General features: G+C 40.8%; 2 protein-coding genes across 3 annotated transcripts in view; both read right to left on the bottom strand.

Annotated features, from left to right (window-relative positions):
* The window catches only part of LOC139373372 (lysine (K)-specific methyltransferase 2Ba), a 74,185-nt gene extending 66,168 nt beyond the window's left edge, over positions 1 to 8,017 (bottom strand). Inside the window, exon 1 of one of the 2 annotated variants that reach the window (XM_071113813.1) lies at positions 7,659 to 8,017. In XM_071113813.1, the coding sequence (XP_070969914.1) occupies positions 7,659 to 7,961 (303 nt within the window). In that variant the 5' untranslated portion in view covers positions 7,962 to 8,017. The remainder of the gene's footprint in view (positions 1 to 7,658) is intronic. The other variant, XM_071113812.1, reaches the window with a different exon arrangement.
* A 985-nt stretch (positions 8,018 to 9,002) lies between these two features.
* LOC139373373 (zinc finger protein 25-like) lies at positions 9,003 to 16,605 on the bottom strand. Its single transcript, XM_071113814.1, has 5 exons — positions 16,566 to 16,605; positions 14,855 to 14,977; positions 14,466 to 14,581; positions 14,094 to 14,237; positions 9,003 to 10,754 (listed from the first exon to the last, which is right to left on the bottom strand). The coding sequence occupies exons 2-5, from the start codon at positions 14,967 to 14,969 to the stop codon at positions 10,047 to 10,049; spliced, it is 1,083 nt and encodes a 360-aa protein (XP_070969915.1). The 5' UTR covers positions 14,970 to 14,977; positions 16,566 to 16,605; the 3' UTR covers positions 9,003 to 10,046.
* Between the last annotated feature and the right edge of the window lie 557 nt (positions 16,606 to 17,162).

Here is a 17,162-nt window from a genome sequence, read left to right on the forward strand (position 1 = left end):
TTTATTTAGAATTCAAGGCACACTTAACCAGCATGGCTACCGCAGCATTCTGCAGCAATACACCATCCCATCTGGTTTACGGTTAGTAGGACAATCATTTGTTTTTTACCGGACAATGACCCAACACACCTCCAGGCTTTGTAAGGGCTATTTGACCAAGGAGGAGAGTGATGGAGCGCTGCATCAGATGACCTGGCCTCCACAGTCATCCGACCTCAACCCAATTGAGATGGTTTGGGATGAGTTGGATCGCATAGTGAAGGGAAAGCAGCCAACAAGTGCTCAGCAAAAGTGGGAACTCCTTCAAGACTTTTGGATAAGCATTCCAGGTGAAGCTGGTTGAGAGAATGCCAAGAGTGTGCAAAGCTGTCAAGGCAAAGGGTGGCTACTTTGAATTTTCAAATATAAAATATTTGGATTTCTTTAAAACGTTTTTGGTTACTACATGATTCCATGTGTTATTTCATTGTTTTTGTGTCTTCACTATTATTCTGCAATGTAGAAAATAGTTTTAAAAAATTTTAAAAAATTAAAAAACCTTGAATGAGTAGGTGTGTACAAACTTTTGACTGGTACTGTACATAAATAAATACAAATAAAATAAAATAAATGAAAGGTGAGTATCCTCTAACTATACCTCTGAATCAGTGAATAGCCTACATAACATTTCCTGAACATAAATATAGTCAGCATTCAGCAATCAATCGAAAATGTGAATTGCTATAGTTACAATGTAACAAAGGCCATTTTAAAGTAAAGATCTCACTGAAGCTTGACTAAAAATAATTCACATTTAAGAAGAAGTTGCAACATATCTAACACAAACCAATTCATGTAGGCAAACATTTACCAACCAGTATATAAACTTCACTGAGAGTGCACAGGTGCGTTTTGGCACACATACATATTTTATACACACATCTATCTTCACATTCTGCGAATGGTAAATCTCATTCAGTGTAGAGGTCGACCGATTAATCGGAATGGACGATTTCAAGTTTTCATAACAATCGGTAATCGGCATTTTGGGACACCGATCATGGACGATTACATTGCAATCCACAAGAAGACTGCGTGACAGGCTGACTACCTGATATACAAGGGCAGCAAGAAGCCAAGGTAAGGTGCTAGCTAGCATTAAACGTATCTTATAAAAAACAATCAATCTTAACATTATCACCAGTTAACTACACATGGTTGATGATATTACTAGTTAATCCAGCTTGTCCTGCGTTGAATATAATTGATGCGGTGCCGGGTGATTTAACAAGCGCGTTCGCGAAAAAAGCACTATCGTTGCAGTAATGTGAACCTAACCATAAACATCAACGCCTTTCTTAAAATCAATACACAAGTATATATTTTTTAAACCTGCATATTTAGTTCATATTGCCTGCTAACATGAATTTATTTTAACTAGGGAAATTGTGTCACTTCTCTTGCGTTCTGTGCAACAGAGTCAGGGTATATGCAGCAGTTTGGGCCGCCTGGATCGTTGCGAACTTTGTGAAGACTTTCTAACAAAGACAGCAACCTTCGCCAAACGGGTGATGATTTGACAAAAGAGCATTTGGAAGAAAAGCACAATCGTTGCACGAACGTACGTAACCATAAACATCAATGCCTTTCTTAAAATCAATACACAGAAGTATATATTTTTAAACCTGCATATTTAGTTAAAATAAATTCATGATAGCAGGCAATATTAAACTAGGGAAATTGTGTCACTTCTCTTGCGTTCATTGCACGCAGAGTCAGGGTATGTGCAACAGTTTGGGCCGCCTGGCTCGTTGCAAATTAATTTGCCAGAATTCTACGTAATTATGACATAACATTGAAGGTTGTGCAATGTAACAGCAATATTTAGACTTATGGATGCCATCCGTTAGATAAAATACGGAACGGTTCCGTATTTCACTGAAAATATAAACGTTTTGTTTTCGAAATGATAGTTTACGGATTTGAACATATTAATGACATACGGCTCGTATTTCTGTGTTTATTTTATTATAACTAAGTCTATGATTTGATAGAGCAGTCTGACTGAGCGGTGGTAGGCAGCAGCAGGCTCGTAAGCATTCATTCAGACAGGACTTTCCTGCTCTTTGCCATGCTTGAAGCACAGCCATGTTCATGACTTCAAGCCTATCAACTCCCGAGATTAGGCTGGCAATACTAAATTACCTATAAGAACATCCAATAGTCAAAGGTCTATGAAATACAAATGGTATAGAGAGAAATAGTCCTATAAGAACTACACCCTATTGAAGACTCATGTTAAAAGGAACCACCAGCTTTCATATGTTCTCATGTTCTGAGCAAGGAACTTAAACATTAGCTTTTTACATGGCACATATTGCACTTTTACTTTCTTCTCCAACACTTTGTTTTTGCATTATTTAAACCAAATTGAACATGTTTCATTATTTATTTGAGACCAAATTGATTTTATTGATGTATTATATTAAGTTAAAATAAAAGTGTTCATTGTTCATTCAGTATTGTTGTAATTGTCATTATTACAAATATATACATAAAAATTATCCGATTAATCTGTATCGGCTTTTTTTGGTCCTCCGATAATCGGTATCGGCGTTGAAAAATCATAAATCGGTCAACCTCTAATTCAGGGGTGGCAGGTAGCCTAGCGGTTAAGAGCATTGGACCAATAACCGAAAGGTTGCTGGTTCGAATTTCAGAGCTGGCTAAGTGAAATATGTCGACTTAAAGGAGCAATTAGGGTTAAGTCGCTCTGGATAAGAGAGTCTGCTAAATTACTAAAATGTAAATGAATCAGAATGAATAAATCCCTGTCAGAGAAACCATGCCACTGCTGTACTGCACACCGGAAAGGCTCAGTGTTCCCATTTTGAACCATTTCACGTGTCTGAAGTAACAAATTCGGCCTTCCCGGCGGGCCTAGAGAACAAATCAAGTGCACAATAGGCCTAACGCTGGCCAATCGGATGGCTTAGACTACCATGTCTGCAGTAACATAGCAGGCGTAAAAGAAAGCTAGCACAAAGTTGATATTGTGAGATTTCAAAACTTTTAAAACCATGAACCGAGAGACTGTCAATGAACACAGAAAAGAGCTGCTGTTTTTATGAGTTTAAGTTCTTACTTAGCACTGTCAACCCTTTTATATGCTATTAAAATGTGCATTCTTCCTACTTCCACTGCAACCAATACTGCAGCTGTAATGAATGAGTAGGAAAGTGTATTGATAGGCTTGCATCATTATTAGCGTCTTAGGTCTTTTTTATATGTAGAAATATTTTACTTTCTCTGTTCATAGGAGTAGCAACATGAATTTCTGTATGAGGAAGAAATAATGCGGTGCGACTCAAGTGTGCCATTAGCTGGAAGACACCTTTTCGGTCAGTGGAGGAAAGGGAGAGTAGCGGGACATTGAAAGGTGAACCTTAGTCTCCTCCTGCTCTCTCCCTCCACTGAGACTGACCATCAGATGAAGGCACCATCAGCCCAGTAAAATATTCAAATGTATGCTCACTCAGCTGTTCCTCACAAGTAATACAACAACTGATCTCCTACCGGTTTGCCTCCCATTCGCCATTCAGGTGTATAGGCCAGTTGTTCCAAACCATGGGTACTAGGACCCCTAGGGGTACTTGGCCTATCCACAGGGGGGACGTGAGAAGACTCATGAGACCATAGGCCTACTGGTAAAATGCACAAGGGGGTACTTCAGGGGTACTCCGGGCAGAGCAAAATTCAGTTGGGGGTACAATACCCGAAAAGGGTTGGGAACCACCCGTATAGGCTATAGCCTGCCTACCATTGACTATCAGTCACCCACCACTTTGCAATGTGAGCTTGAGGTAGTATAACTGTTTAAAACCTGAACGTTTTACTTTAATTCATATAATGAAGCCTATTTTACCTTGCTTCAAAGTTGCCTTGCGAAAATCCATCCGTAAAGACTTCCTCATGCAATTAACCAACATTTCTCTCCTATTCTATTTTCATATCAACTCTCTTTCATTGTCCAGGAATCCACAGGCACAATCCTAGTCATAGTAGCAACACATCATAATTGTTGCTATTAGATTCACCATCTTTCTACGTTCTAAAGGAGATTTTTATCTCTGTCACAACTGTTCGCATTAGGTTTAGAATGGTGTTTTCCGCTAATTGCATTTTGGCAAATGACGTTTTATTAGCCACTTCATTACAGGAGTTGCATGTTCAATAATAGACTATAGCCTTTTGAACTGTAGGATGATAAGTTTGCTATTGGTGCATGTTTCCATTAAGCTCTTCATGAAAAAGTTCCAGTCCTTGTATGCATGCACAGTATTCAGTGTGGAAGTGGCAAAGTGAGAGGTTTCACTTTCGCAAAAATATGTCCAAAATAAGACCAATATGTTAATATGGGCTTATTTTGGGTCTAAACTTGTCGCTTGCCTTCCAGCATTGGGCTGACTCCAATTGTTAGGACGGAAACATAAGCATCTCGCCATTATATACAGATCTCTAATAGTATTTTCTGTTGGACACTTCATTTTACTGTTTAGAAACAATGTAACTGTTTGTTGACAGGTTAATGAGGGTCAGTTAGTCAGCAGCAAAATTTGCCAAAATGTGCATCCCTAATTGGGCCTATAGCCTACTGCACAGACTTAATTTCTATAGTACTGTTTTTAATAGGTTATAGTTGCATAGGCTTACGGTTTTTAAGTCATGTAAAAAAAAATGTATTCTGATCGGTAGATCTTGGCTTGCATTTTGACTCAAAGTGATCTTCACTCAGAAATGGTTGGTGACCACGGGTCTCAATAGACTAGTTCTAAATTGCTTGCAGAATTGGGCATGTCAAGCAGAAATTAGCTTAGTTGTGAGCATGGCATGGGCGCCAATTTGATACGATGACAAGCTCACAAAAAAAAGAAGAGAACTGTCAATACTATAGCCTGACTATCAGCACTTTGCAATGTGAGCTTGAGCCAGTAAAATTTTTTGAACCTTAAATGTTTTACTTGACTTCGACCCACTCCATTCGCATAACCCACGCACCTTCAGATCCACAGATGATGCAATCTCTATTGCACTCCACACTGTCGTTTCACACCTGGACAAAGGGAACACCTATGTGAGAATGCTATTCATCGACTACAGCTCAGCGTTCAACACCATAGAGCCCTCAAAGCTCATCACTAAGCTAAGAACCCTGGGACTAAACACCTCCCTCTGCAACTGGATCCTGGACTTCATGGACTTCAACACTGGGGCCCCTCATGGGTGCGTGCTCAGTCCCCTCCTGTACTCCCTCTTCACTCATGACTGCACGGCCAAGCACGACTCCATTATTATCGTTAAGTTCGCTGATGACAACAGTGGTAGGCCTGATCACCGACAACGATGAGACAGCCTATTGGGAGGTGGTCAGAGACTTGACCTTGTGGTGCAAGGACAACAATCTCTCCCTCAACGTGATCAAGACAAAGGAGACGATTGTGGACTACAGGAAAAGGAGGACCGAGCATTCCCCCATTCTCATTGACGGGGCTGTAGTGAAGCAGGTTGAGAGCTTCAAGTTCCTTGGCGTTAACATCACCAACAAACTAACATGGTCCAAGCACACCAAGGCAGTTGTGAAGATGGGACGACAAAACCTATTGCCCCTCAAGAGACTGAAAATATTTAGCATGGGTCCTCAGATCCTCAAAAGGTTTTACAGCTGCACCATTGAGAGCACCTGACTGGTTGCATCATTGCCTGGCATGGCAACAGCTCGGCCTCCGACCGCAAGACACTACAGAGGATAGTGCGTAAGGCCCAGTACATCACCGGGGCCAAGACTCCTGCCATCCAGGACCTCTATACCAGGCGGTGTCAGAGGAAGGCCCTAAAAAAAATTAAAGACTCCAGCCACTCTAGTCATAGACTGTTCTCTCTGCTATCGCACAGCAAGCGGTACCGGAGCGCCAAGTCTAGGTCCAAGAGGCTTCTAAACAACTTCTACCCCCAAGCCATAACACTCCTGAACAGCTAATAAAATGGCTATCCAGACTATTTGCATTGTCCCCCCAACCCCATACGGCTGCTGCTCTCTGTTATTATCTATGCATAGCCACTTTAATCACTCCACCTACATGTACATATTTACCTCGACACCGGTGCCCCCGCACTTTGACACAAACTCTGTACCGGTACCCCCTGTATATTGTCCCGCTATTGTTATTTATTGCTGCTCTTTAATTATTTGTCATTCTCTCTTACTTTTTTAGAGATTTCCTTAAAACTGCATTGTTGGTTAAGGGCTTGTAAATAAGCATTTCACTGTAAGGTGAAATGTACACCTGCTGTAGACCTTACATGTGACAAATAACATTTGACTTGATTTGAATAAGGAGGCCTGTTTAACCTTGCTTCAAAGTTGCCTTGCGAAAATACATCAGCAGAAATGTGGAGGCATTTTATGAAGACTTCTTCATGCAATTAACCAGCATTTCTCTCCTATTCTATTTCCATATCAACTCTCATTGTCCAGAAATCCAAAGGCACAATCCTAGTCATATTAGCAACACATCATAATTGTTGCTATTAGATTCGCAAACCTCATTGCTAGAGTAATGCTGTTAATACGTTAATGTCGCATAGGCTTACGTTTTTTAAGTCATGTAAAAATGTATTCTGATCGGTAGATCTTGGCTTGCATTTTGACTCAAAGTGATCTTCACTCAGAAATGGTTGGTGACCACTGGTCTCAGTAGACCAGTTCTACATTGCTTGCCGAATGGGGCATGTCACGCAGCAATTAGCCTAGTTGTTGTGAGCATGGCATGAGCGCCAATTCGATTGAGAATGCGAAGACAAGCTCACATAAAAGACAACTGTCAATTCTAGTAGGCTATGGTGTGAGAAGTCAGTTAAATATAAGCTAGAACAAACTGCTCTTAGTTTAAATGACACACGGGCCAAGCTTTTGGTGTAGCCCACTTAAAGCATGCAGTGGAATGTCTCAAAATCGTTTCTGTTCCACAGGCCAGACATCTTTCACGAACGATGGGGGCTGTCGGGAATGGACCAAATGACAGATACTATGGCATAATCTGACTGAACAGGGGCTACGTCGATACCAAAGATGTTATAATGTTGATACTACGTAGAGTGATGGTGGCTGTGTGAAAATGTGACTGTTGCAAAAGTTGCTAACTAGATAGCATCACTTGCTAACTACATTGTTTTAGTATAGTTAGTTAAATTGGAAGAAAAACTTGTATCCAGATATAGTAATGTTGGCTACCGCCAATTTCACCGCCTAAAAATCATCGATTATCAAAGATCCTGGTAACGTTAATGTCAGTCTAGGAGGCTGTCAGGAGATGTTTTCACTGTTAGCTACTAACGTGTACTTGTCTCCGAGTACAGTGGATTGGTACAGTAACTAGCAAACATCTGAACCACAATATGGATTTATAAAGAGGCGTTGAATACGGCTAGAACGTCACCTGTAAACCCAGATTCTGGTTCAGCAAGAATTCAAGTTTGAACAATTGTATAGCTGGATACCTACTGTAGCCAGGTAACGAACGTTGTCAGACACTTGATTCTCAATATAATCTATATTACACCGCGAAGGCTGTGGAGCATACACGTGTTAATTGGGTCTGTTGCACGGCTTGGAAACTCACCTCTCCGCTCCCGCTTGAGTAGAAACCCGCGTCTCTCTGGCGCCTATGTTTATCAGCAATCCCGAGTAAACGCAGCAGTGACGGGTCCTCGCTCAACGTTAGTCCAATGTTGATGGGCCTCCGGCCTCCAGTGACTATCCCTCCACTTTCCGAGCCCAACCTTCCCCGCTGCGGACGTTTCTCCGATCGTAGCCGAATACGAGATGTCCATGGCCGGCCCGGGAAACGGGCCCGGGCTACGGCCGGCGTGCTGGAACAAGCGCCATTAGCGGGAGATGATAATCCCCCTCCCGCTGCCGCCATTATTCACTACTATAACAACAACGGTGGTGGTGCGCTGTGTCTGTAGCGCTTCTGGTGAAACAAGATGGAAAGGCGCGAGATAGGAAGGAAATACCGTTGCATCATGGGAAAACGAGTTTGTTGCGTTTCAGAATTCTCCGCATTCTTTTTGAGTGTTTATGAATGTGGAGTACATATACATTTAGTTTTATTCGTGTTTTATATTTCAATTAAGTAAAAAAGTATTAAAAGGAAATACAATAACAAACATACATGTATAGTAAAATACATTATTATTCAGTATTCAGTCCACTTGCAGTAAATGTTCGCAACTTTTACCCTTTTTCTTCCTTCTGCCCACTTGTTCCTCTCCTTTCTGCCATAATATGTATATATTGTTGTGCAGGTAACCACACAGATTCTTATTTGTAATGAGGATCTTAAGTGGTGATCACAGCAATATAAAATACCCCTCAAAATCGATGTCATTCCTCTCTGCATTCCTTCTCCATGATACTAATTTCCATTTGGCTCACCTGCCAGTATTTTTATATGGTGACTCTCAGAGCATCCATCTCCTTCAACAGCACCACCCTTATATATCCTGATCCCTACTGCTTCTTGACCAATCCCTCGTAAACCTATCTACTCTTTTCCTCCTCCACAGCACCATCCCTCTTTCCTGTTTCTCTGCTGCTCTTCTCCAGAATGGTTTTGATCTGGACCCATCCCTCCTTAGCCCGTCTCCTTTTCTCCCCCACTCCTCTTAGCCAGGTTAATCTCCAGCTCACTCCTTATCTGGTTCCAGGTGTTATTCTCCTCTTTCCCATTCTCAACTACAAGCAGTTTTTTTTTAACCTTCATTCCCCCTTGATCTTTTCCCTTTTCTGCCTTTTGATTTCCTCCTCATTCTCCATCCTCACTAGCTCCTTCTGCCACAACCTCAATGAATGGAAAAGATAAGCACCATACAATCTTACTCAGTACTCATCTTTTCCATTAATTTCAGGTTCACACACTAGTTTCCCATAACCTCAAATTCACATAAATTACAGACTGCAATTTAAAAATTACTCCTTACTCTTTAATTATGGATGAAAAAAGTACAAGATCATATCACAACAACGACATCCTTCACAGAATAATTTATTCTCCGGACCAATATATATAAATTTACATGATCAGAAGATGCCTTGACAGGAACGTAAACTAAATGATGAGTGGAATGTTGAAGGCGGTAGGTTGCCCAGCGATTAAGAGCGATGGGCCAGTAACTGAAAGGTCGAATCCCGAGCTGACTAGATGACAAATCTGTTGATGTGCCCTTGAGCAAAGAACTTAACCCTAATTGCTCCTGTAAGTTGCTCTGGATAAGCGCATCTGCTAAATGACTAAAATGCAAACCATAAAACCCATTGATTTCCTACTAAAATCAATATGATAAGTTACTAAATCTGCTCACATTTGAGGTAATATGGAAACAGATTCCTACCCTGGAAGGGGGCTGGCAGTTGAAATTCACAATCATGTACACATCATTAGAGGGTTCTAAAAGCATTTCAAAATAATCTGTGGGAGCAACCAGGAAGAAGCTAATGATCCAACCAAGTGCTTATCCATAATGGTATGTCACATACTCCAAACTCCCATCTTGAACATAAAAAACCCACCCACGTCAATGCCTGTTTTAACCAAATTATATTTTTCCAACCCTTAAAAGCTGCAGCATGAAACTTTTTAGGTAACCCGACCAAATCCACACAGAAATATGAGTTATAGAAAGCAAACAACTCATCGAAAACAAGTCTAAGAAGCAGTAGATATGTTCTATGTGCGCTATTTCTATGACTCCCTTAAGTTTCATTTTGTGGCTTTTACTTTTGGGTTTGTACACCAGTCTCAAACAGCTGACAATATATTTCACAGTGGTTTAGATGGTAGAATGATTATCTATTCTATACATTGCTTGTTTTGTCACAAACTAAAATTAGGCAAACTATTAGAATTTTAGCAACCAGAAAATGGTAAGCAATTTCTGCATATTGCACCTTTAACCATTACATAAATTGACCATGATGACATTCTCCTTTCCCCAGATTATCTATTTTATTTGTCTGTTGCCTCTTCTCCCTCAGTGTGGGTCTTCTGGTGTGCCTTTAGGTTGCTCTCCCGGCCAAAGGTCTTGCCGCAGGTAGGGCAGTTGTGTTGGCCGTAGCCGTGAGCCATGGCCATGTGGGCTTTGAGCTGCTCCGGTCGAGTATAGCTCTCTTCACACTCAGAGCAGGGGTGAGTCTTGAGAGGTGGAGGTGGCCGCCTGTGCTTCTCCTTCTTGTGGGCCCGGAGAAGGGCAACAGAGGAGAACATGAGGTCACACTCAGCTTCAGGACAGGGAATTTGGAGCTCCTCCTTATGGTGTAGACCTGGTCGTTTCCCTCCTTTTGCCACAAACTCCTCTCCCCCATCGCCAGCTTTCCCACTCTTCTCTCCATTAGCTGCCTCTCGCTCAGCAGACTTTGGCTCAGCCACAGACACTTTCTTGGGAGGGCGTCCGCGTTGTTTGGCTGGGACTTTTGCGTCACAATGCCGATGACCCACAAAGTTCTCCTGGTGCAGCACAAGCTCCACCTCCATCTCAAACCTGCGGCCGCACTTGCCACAACGATGAGTCTTGGTGTCATCATCCTCCTCTTCCATCAGCTGGGGGTGCTGGGTGAGGCAGTGGGTGCGTAACTGGTTTGGGCCCCGCAATACCATGCCACAGTTCTTGCACGCACACTGACGCTCCTTGCACAGCTGTCGCCGGTGGACTTTCAACTGTGAGAGACATCAAGAGACAAAAAAATTACAAAGAGGTTCAGGCAGGGTTTCCGTTATGAAAAGGTAGCGCCGGACATTCGCCTGGCAGCATTTTAATTTACCCGACATTTAAAAAAAGGTACCGGACCCATATGCATTGGTTGGGTAATATGATTAAGGCTTCCACCTACGATTCTTAGAATGACAGAAAACACATTTAGTTTATGGTAATTCATCTTAACAGAACATGCAACGGGGTGCCTCATTCTTACCAAACTCCCATGAGCAATCTGAAGATATTAGAATACATAGACGGCGCGTCCATAAGGCTCGGGGAAGCTGAGCTTTACCAAAAGTTAATTGAATTTCCAAAATGATATATCATAATTAGCATACTGTCTATACAGAAATAAATTCAATGATTCAAAATAGGCTACTACACCAGAAAGCATGATTTTGCCATAGAGGATCATTAACTTATTTAAAAATCAAAAGCTGTTGATTGTTTAAAATGGCATAGCCTACAGTCGGAAGGGCCCGCAATTTGGGTGATTGACGAGTTGAGACTGTCAGTGAAAAGCATAGAGACCCAGCCAGGCATACCATAATATTTAAAAATACAATTGCAGAAAAACTGTTTGGAAAACAAATGGCTATTGCTGTAAAGAGAAGACAATGAAACGTCTCCAATCTGTCTTTTAGTTATGAAACTGTTAAACTTAATTAAGCAAAGAGTAGCCTATCTTTTTGGCACCAGCAAAGAATATTGGCCATGTCCTCAGTAAGTGTCCATATTTACTGTCTTTATCATTGGGTTAGTGCCACTTCTTGTTTAATACAATAATTTCTCCTTCAGGTTAGATGGATGTCAAATTGTATTTGTGTCTCTCCTTTTCATAGGCCTAATATATGACTCGGACAATGTTGTTTTTATTGATCTGTTTGTTAGTGTCAGCAGAGAAGGTTACCCTGTAATTTGTGTCATATTAAAGAAGATTCTGCTCATGTCTCCAGTCATATAAAAGGTCACAATCACAGTATTTTCAGTATAGAGTTATTAGCAGCAATATTTTGTGGTCTCAGTGAGTTCATTAACATTCTTCATCAATAATATTGTCAAAATTGTATTATTGAAAATGGTGGGAATGTTGTTCTCCTGTCATATAATTGCTACATTTACTATCAATACAGCATGAAAAATAGTTTTCCAGATTCTATTTTGGCGATTCTTTTTCGCAAAGCAAATATTCGCTCGTGGCAGACTACCTGGTTCAATTTGGGTCCCGAGGCAAAACCAGCTGAGAACCACTGGCCTATAGCCTAGGCCTACTCTAAACAATGAATGAGTTATACTTCTAGACAAAAATTATGACTATGAAATCTAGGAATAGTAGGCCATGGCTATCTTACAAGTATTTACAATATACCAATTAAACACCGGAGTGATAGATGTGCAGAAGATGAATGTGCCTTATAGAGATACTGGGGTGCAAAGGAGCAAGATAAATAAATACAGTATGGGGATGAGGTAATTGGACGGGCTATTTACAGATGGGCTATGCCCATCATGCGACAGAGATGAAAATATCTGTTTGAAATTTAGAAAGAGAGAAGATCTAAATACGCAACAACTAGCATGAGTAGCTAATATGAATAGGATTGTGACTTTGGATACTGAACAATGAAAGAAAGTTTATTTGAAAACCAGTAGAACACGAGAGAAAAAGGCTGCAATGGCATATGGAGGACTATAAAATAATTGTCTGCACGTTTTATTGGATTTTGGCTTGGCTACTTTGAAGCAAGGTAAGACATGCCTCATAATATGTAGTAAAATGTTCAGGTTTCACACAATTAAGTATATCTTTTTAAAATGCATACTGCCTCCAGCCCATTGCAAAGTGGTGTGTGGTGCACTGAAGCCTAACTAGGTGTCTATGCACTTGAATGGTGAATGAGAAGCATGCTTCAATTACCATTTGAGAAATAAAATAAATAAATGTTTAATCGTGGCCATTGTTTTTGTTGTTGGTTTTTTTTACCTTTAGAATTGTTGCACAACGATTGGGCATATTAAAGCACGTTTCAATCCAACAGCAACAAAGTTGTTTGAGCTCTCACACTACATCAACTGGTATTTCAATCAATGAATAGGCTAAAATGCATCATTTAGCAATGGATTTTTTTTTCTTTTTTTTCGGACCATTGACCGGGAAATTTACTTATCAACTTTTTTTTATGCAGCCAAAAGTTGGCAATAACTGGCTAACAGAAATCCTGGGCTCAGGCCACCTTGAGGAAACAAACATGGAGACAGAGGCACCAATGGACAACAGAAGGCAGATACACTACAGAGATTTACTTGACCTTCTATAAATGGTATTTCAATGCTTGGTTTTTAAATGTGATACGCAACTCCGGAATGTATGATGTCCGTTATTATAGTTTACTCCATTTGCTACTTGAGTTGCCTTTCTCCCTCTCCTCCTGCTGCATGCCGCTTCCCACACCTAGCCCCGCCCCCTGTCACTCAATGAGAGAGCAGTTGCTCCACCATGGAGTCATGAGTACTTTCTTGCTGTTCACTCTGACGCCTGCATGGTCAGATAGATGCAAAAATATGTTGGTGAGAACAATGGTGCTTTCCACAAGCGTTCTATAATTACAGTCAAGGGGACTGTCTGGTAGTTTGTCTTAGCAAGTTGTAAATAAATCACTAGCCGCTAATGTTAATCGCTAGTTAGCTGGCTAAATGTACTAAGAGTCAGAGCAAACGTAACTAGCTAATATAGCCTAGTTAGTACCAGTGCTGGTGTATGCCAAGATATGTTGTTTTTCCCAACAGTATCTTCTAAATCAGATAGGAATTATATCGGTGAAGCATGAATATGTTAGCTAGCTAACTACGAGGTAAGAAAACCTGTAATGTACCATCTAATTAGGGTCCCATGGAAAAACTAAGCAACACTTTAGTCCCTACCCTGTCAATAATAACTCCCTGACTTATTCATTTGTTGCCATGTCAAACTATGTATTCAAGGTGGTGCTCACTATACTCATTATATTTCCATTTCCAACAGTTCACCAATTAACTAGGCCTAGATTTTTTGCCAATATCATGCAACCCTGCGTGGCAGTGCGTAAATGATAACAAAAGTGCAGGAAATGCAGAAATTGATACATTATTTTGGTTTGAAATTGCATTTAAAAAAATCAGATTGGATAAAGCGCCATTGAAATCACTTAAATTACGCAAGTTTTAGTTCTGGGTTAAATGAGATTACTGGGGCACTTACACGTAACTAAAAGTCATTACAGACTAAAACTTTACACCTTCCATTGAAAGACCACTCTCACCTCAGAGAAAGTCCGGAAGCTTCCCTGGCAGTGGGTGCAGCAGAAGGGCTTGTCTTCCAGGCTGTGTGAGGCCTGGTGCTGCGTCAGCTCCTCAGAGGAGGAGAAGGTACGATCACACACATAACAGGTGAACAGCGTATCTGTCTGCAGAATAACATAAAACAGCAAATAATTAACAGTGTCTTAGTTATGCTGTGCATATAGGCCTACAGCATTTTGCTGTGTGCTTTGCAGCTACGGGGTGAAGTTTCCCCTGTAGAATCAGCTCCCCCTACCCCCAAAATCTTAAACTTAATCACTACTGAGAAAAATGTTAAACTCACCCAAAATCAACTTCACCCTACACTTGCATTTATTTTCTCCGTTTCATACCTGCTGGAGCGACTTCTTGTATTCCTCACGATGGCTCTTCCTCATGTGTCTCTCCTTGGACTTGACATTACAGAATGTAATGAAGCACTGAAAACACTGTACGCTGTCATGCTGATCTGCAATAAGAGGAGATGTATTTATTTAATCTTTATTAACAAGCCAGTTAAGAACAAATTCTTATTTACAATGACGGCCTAGGAACAGTGGGTTAACTGCCTTGTTCAGGAGCAGAACGACAGATTTTTACCGTGTCAGCTCGGGGATTCGATCTAGCAACCTTTCCAATTACTGGCCCAACGCTCTAACCACTAGGCTACCTGCCGCACCAATACTGCACCTGAAATTCATACATATGAACAACAATCTGAAATAATAAAATGAGTGCTTACAGGGTTGGGGAGCAGGGACAGTCTGTGGTTTGATGATGGATGCTGTGGTACTGGTCATCACCTCTTCCCCCAGAACGATCTGCTCTATATCCAACATAACATTACCGAACTCCATTTTGACACCTGAATCCACCCAGCAAAACAAAAAAGTTTAGCTGTAACCAAAATATAGGAATCATATACGGGAATACATTAATATCTGCAGCATGGTCTTATTTTACTCTTACATGCTTACCACACTGGCCACGTCACGTGCGCGAGCATTGCAAAATACATTTACACATACATGTTATTCAATCATCTGTATTTATGGATCCCCATTAGCTGCTGCAGCTACTCTTCCTGGGTTCCAGCTAAATTAAGGCAGTTTATACAATTTTAAAAACATTACAATACATTAACAGATTTCACAACACACTGTGTGCCCACAGGCCCCTACTTCACCACTACCACATATCTGCAGTACAAAATCCATGTGTACGTGTGTATGTTATTGTGTCTGTGAATGCATGTGTCTGTGCCCATGTTTGTGTTGCTACATAGTCCCCGCTGTTCCATAAGGTGTATTTTTATCTGGTCATCTTAATCAACTTTTACTGCATCAGTTACTTGACGTGGGATAGAATTCCATGTAGTCATGGATCTGTGTAGTACTGTGCACCTCCCATAGTCTGTTCTGGACTTGCAGACTGTGAAAATACCTATTGTAGCATGGGTATCAGAGCTGTGCGCCAGTAGTTCAGACAGCTCTGTGCATTCAACCTCCTCCACTTTGAGCCAGGAGAGATTGACATTAATAGTAGCTCTCTGTGTACATCCAAATTTTCTGAGGCAAATTCAATTTTCCTTAGTCCCTTTTTGTGGCACCTGACAACATGACTGAACAATAGTCCAGGTGCGACAAAACCTGCCTTGTTGATTGCACCTACACTGCTCACGCGCATCTGTGTACTGTGTAGCCAGGCGCTATAACAGAACTTGGTTCTATTGTGACGCTGAAAGCGTTGCAAGTCCCGCCTCACCTCATTGGTGTTAAGGAGCACATACCCACGTGGGTGATTGAACGACGAATTGAGGTCCACACACAGTCCAGTGTGTTCGAAAATTCAATCTGAAGTGCGCTCTGGCCGTTCATAAATTCATAAATTATTCTGCGCTATGGCACTCAGACTTTATAGCCAGAGTTAATTTACGAACCCACCCTTAATGTTAATTGGAAACTAATAGCTAGCAAATGTGAACCTTTGGGTATTTGTTTCAATAACTACCCAGCTACAACTCATTTAATAAAAATACGCCGTGGATCAAATGATTGGGGAACTTAATTATGATTTAGCGTGCTAGCTGGGAAGGCTGGCGGGCTTTGCCATCGCGGAATTATGAGGGCAAGAGAGGTACAACAAATCAGATATTCAGTTACAGTTCACTATATGTTTTACAGAACAGTAAAGAAAAGGGCAATGACAACTAACCAGAAACTCGGCAAATATAACAAGCAAAGTAGCTAAAACTTTAGTCAAGCAATGCAGACAAAACAAACGCGAGGGGGAAAAAAATAAGATAGTAGACATTTTCCGAGACCATGCTAAAATAGTATTATAATGTTGTCTTAGGTGTTCATGAAAGTGTTTTTTAAATAATTTGGGAATGAACATGAAAAGCCGAGGTAAAAATAAATGTATACTTATAACGAGCTACAACCGTTGCTTACCTTTGAAAGTATCCAACGATGCACTGCTGTGAAGTACTTCCAGGTCACGGATTTTTGGAATCCTTCAGAATAAGAGTGCTTTCCTGTATACGTTGTAATATAATAATTAGGGCAAAGAAGGAACTATCGAACGATTTTATACTAGTTATTACACAAATAATAATTACAAGTATTTCTATAAGATATTATGTCATTCATTTGTATTTATTTTTCATATTGGACATACATATTGAGTATGGTGCAATAAATTATAGGAGTACACAAACAAAAAATATTGTTGACCATTTAGCTGATTGGCCTTTAAGGGCCGCAGAATGAGTAGCGATGCTCCTTGGGTTGTATACGGTGGATTTGGAAACTAGAGGTGCTCCTGAGTAAAATGGACACCCCTTTTACTGCGACACGATGTACAGGGAAGGGGCGCAACTTTGGTTTTAGAAGGGTGGGGGCATAACATCTATATATATATATATATTTTTTTTTTATCCAGTCAGATAAACACTCCAAATAGCCTACTCGACCACTCGGAGGAGTCCGCATGGTCCTAAAGCACACATTTGCCTTGTTTTGCATCACATTCCAATGATAAAAATGGGG

The sequence above is a fragment of the Oncorhynchus clarkii genome, chromosome 18 (assembly GCF_045791955.1).
Source record: "Oncorhynchus clarkii lewisi isolate Uvic-CL-2024 chromosome 18, UVic_Ocla_1.0, whole genome shotgun sequence".
Classification (NCBI taxonomy): Eukaryota; Metazoa; Chordata; class Actinopteri; order Salmoniformes; family Salmonidae; genus Oncorhynchus; species Oncorhynchus clarkii.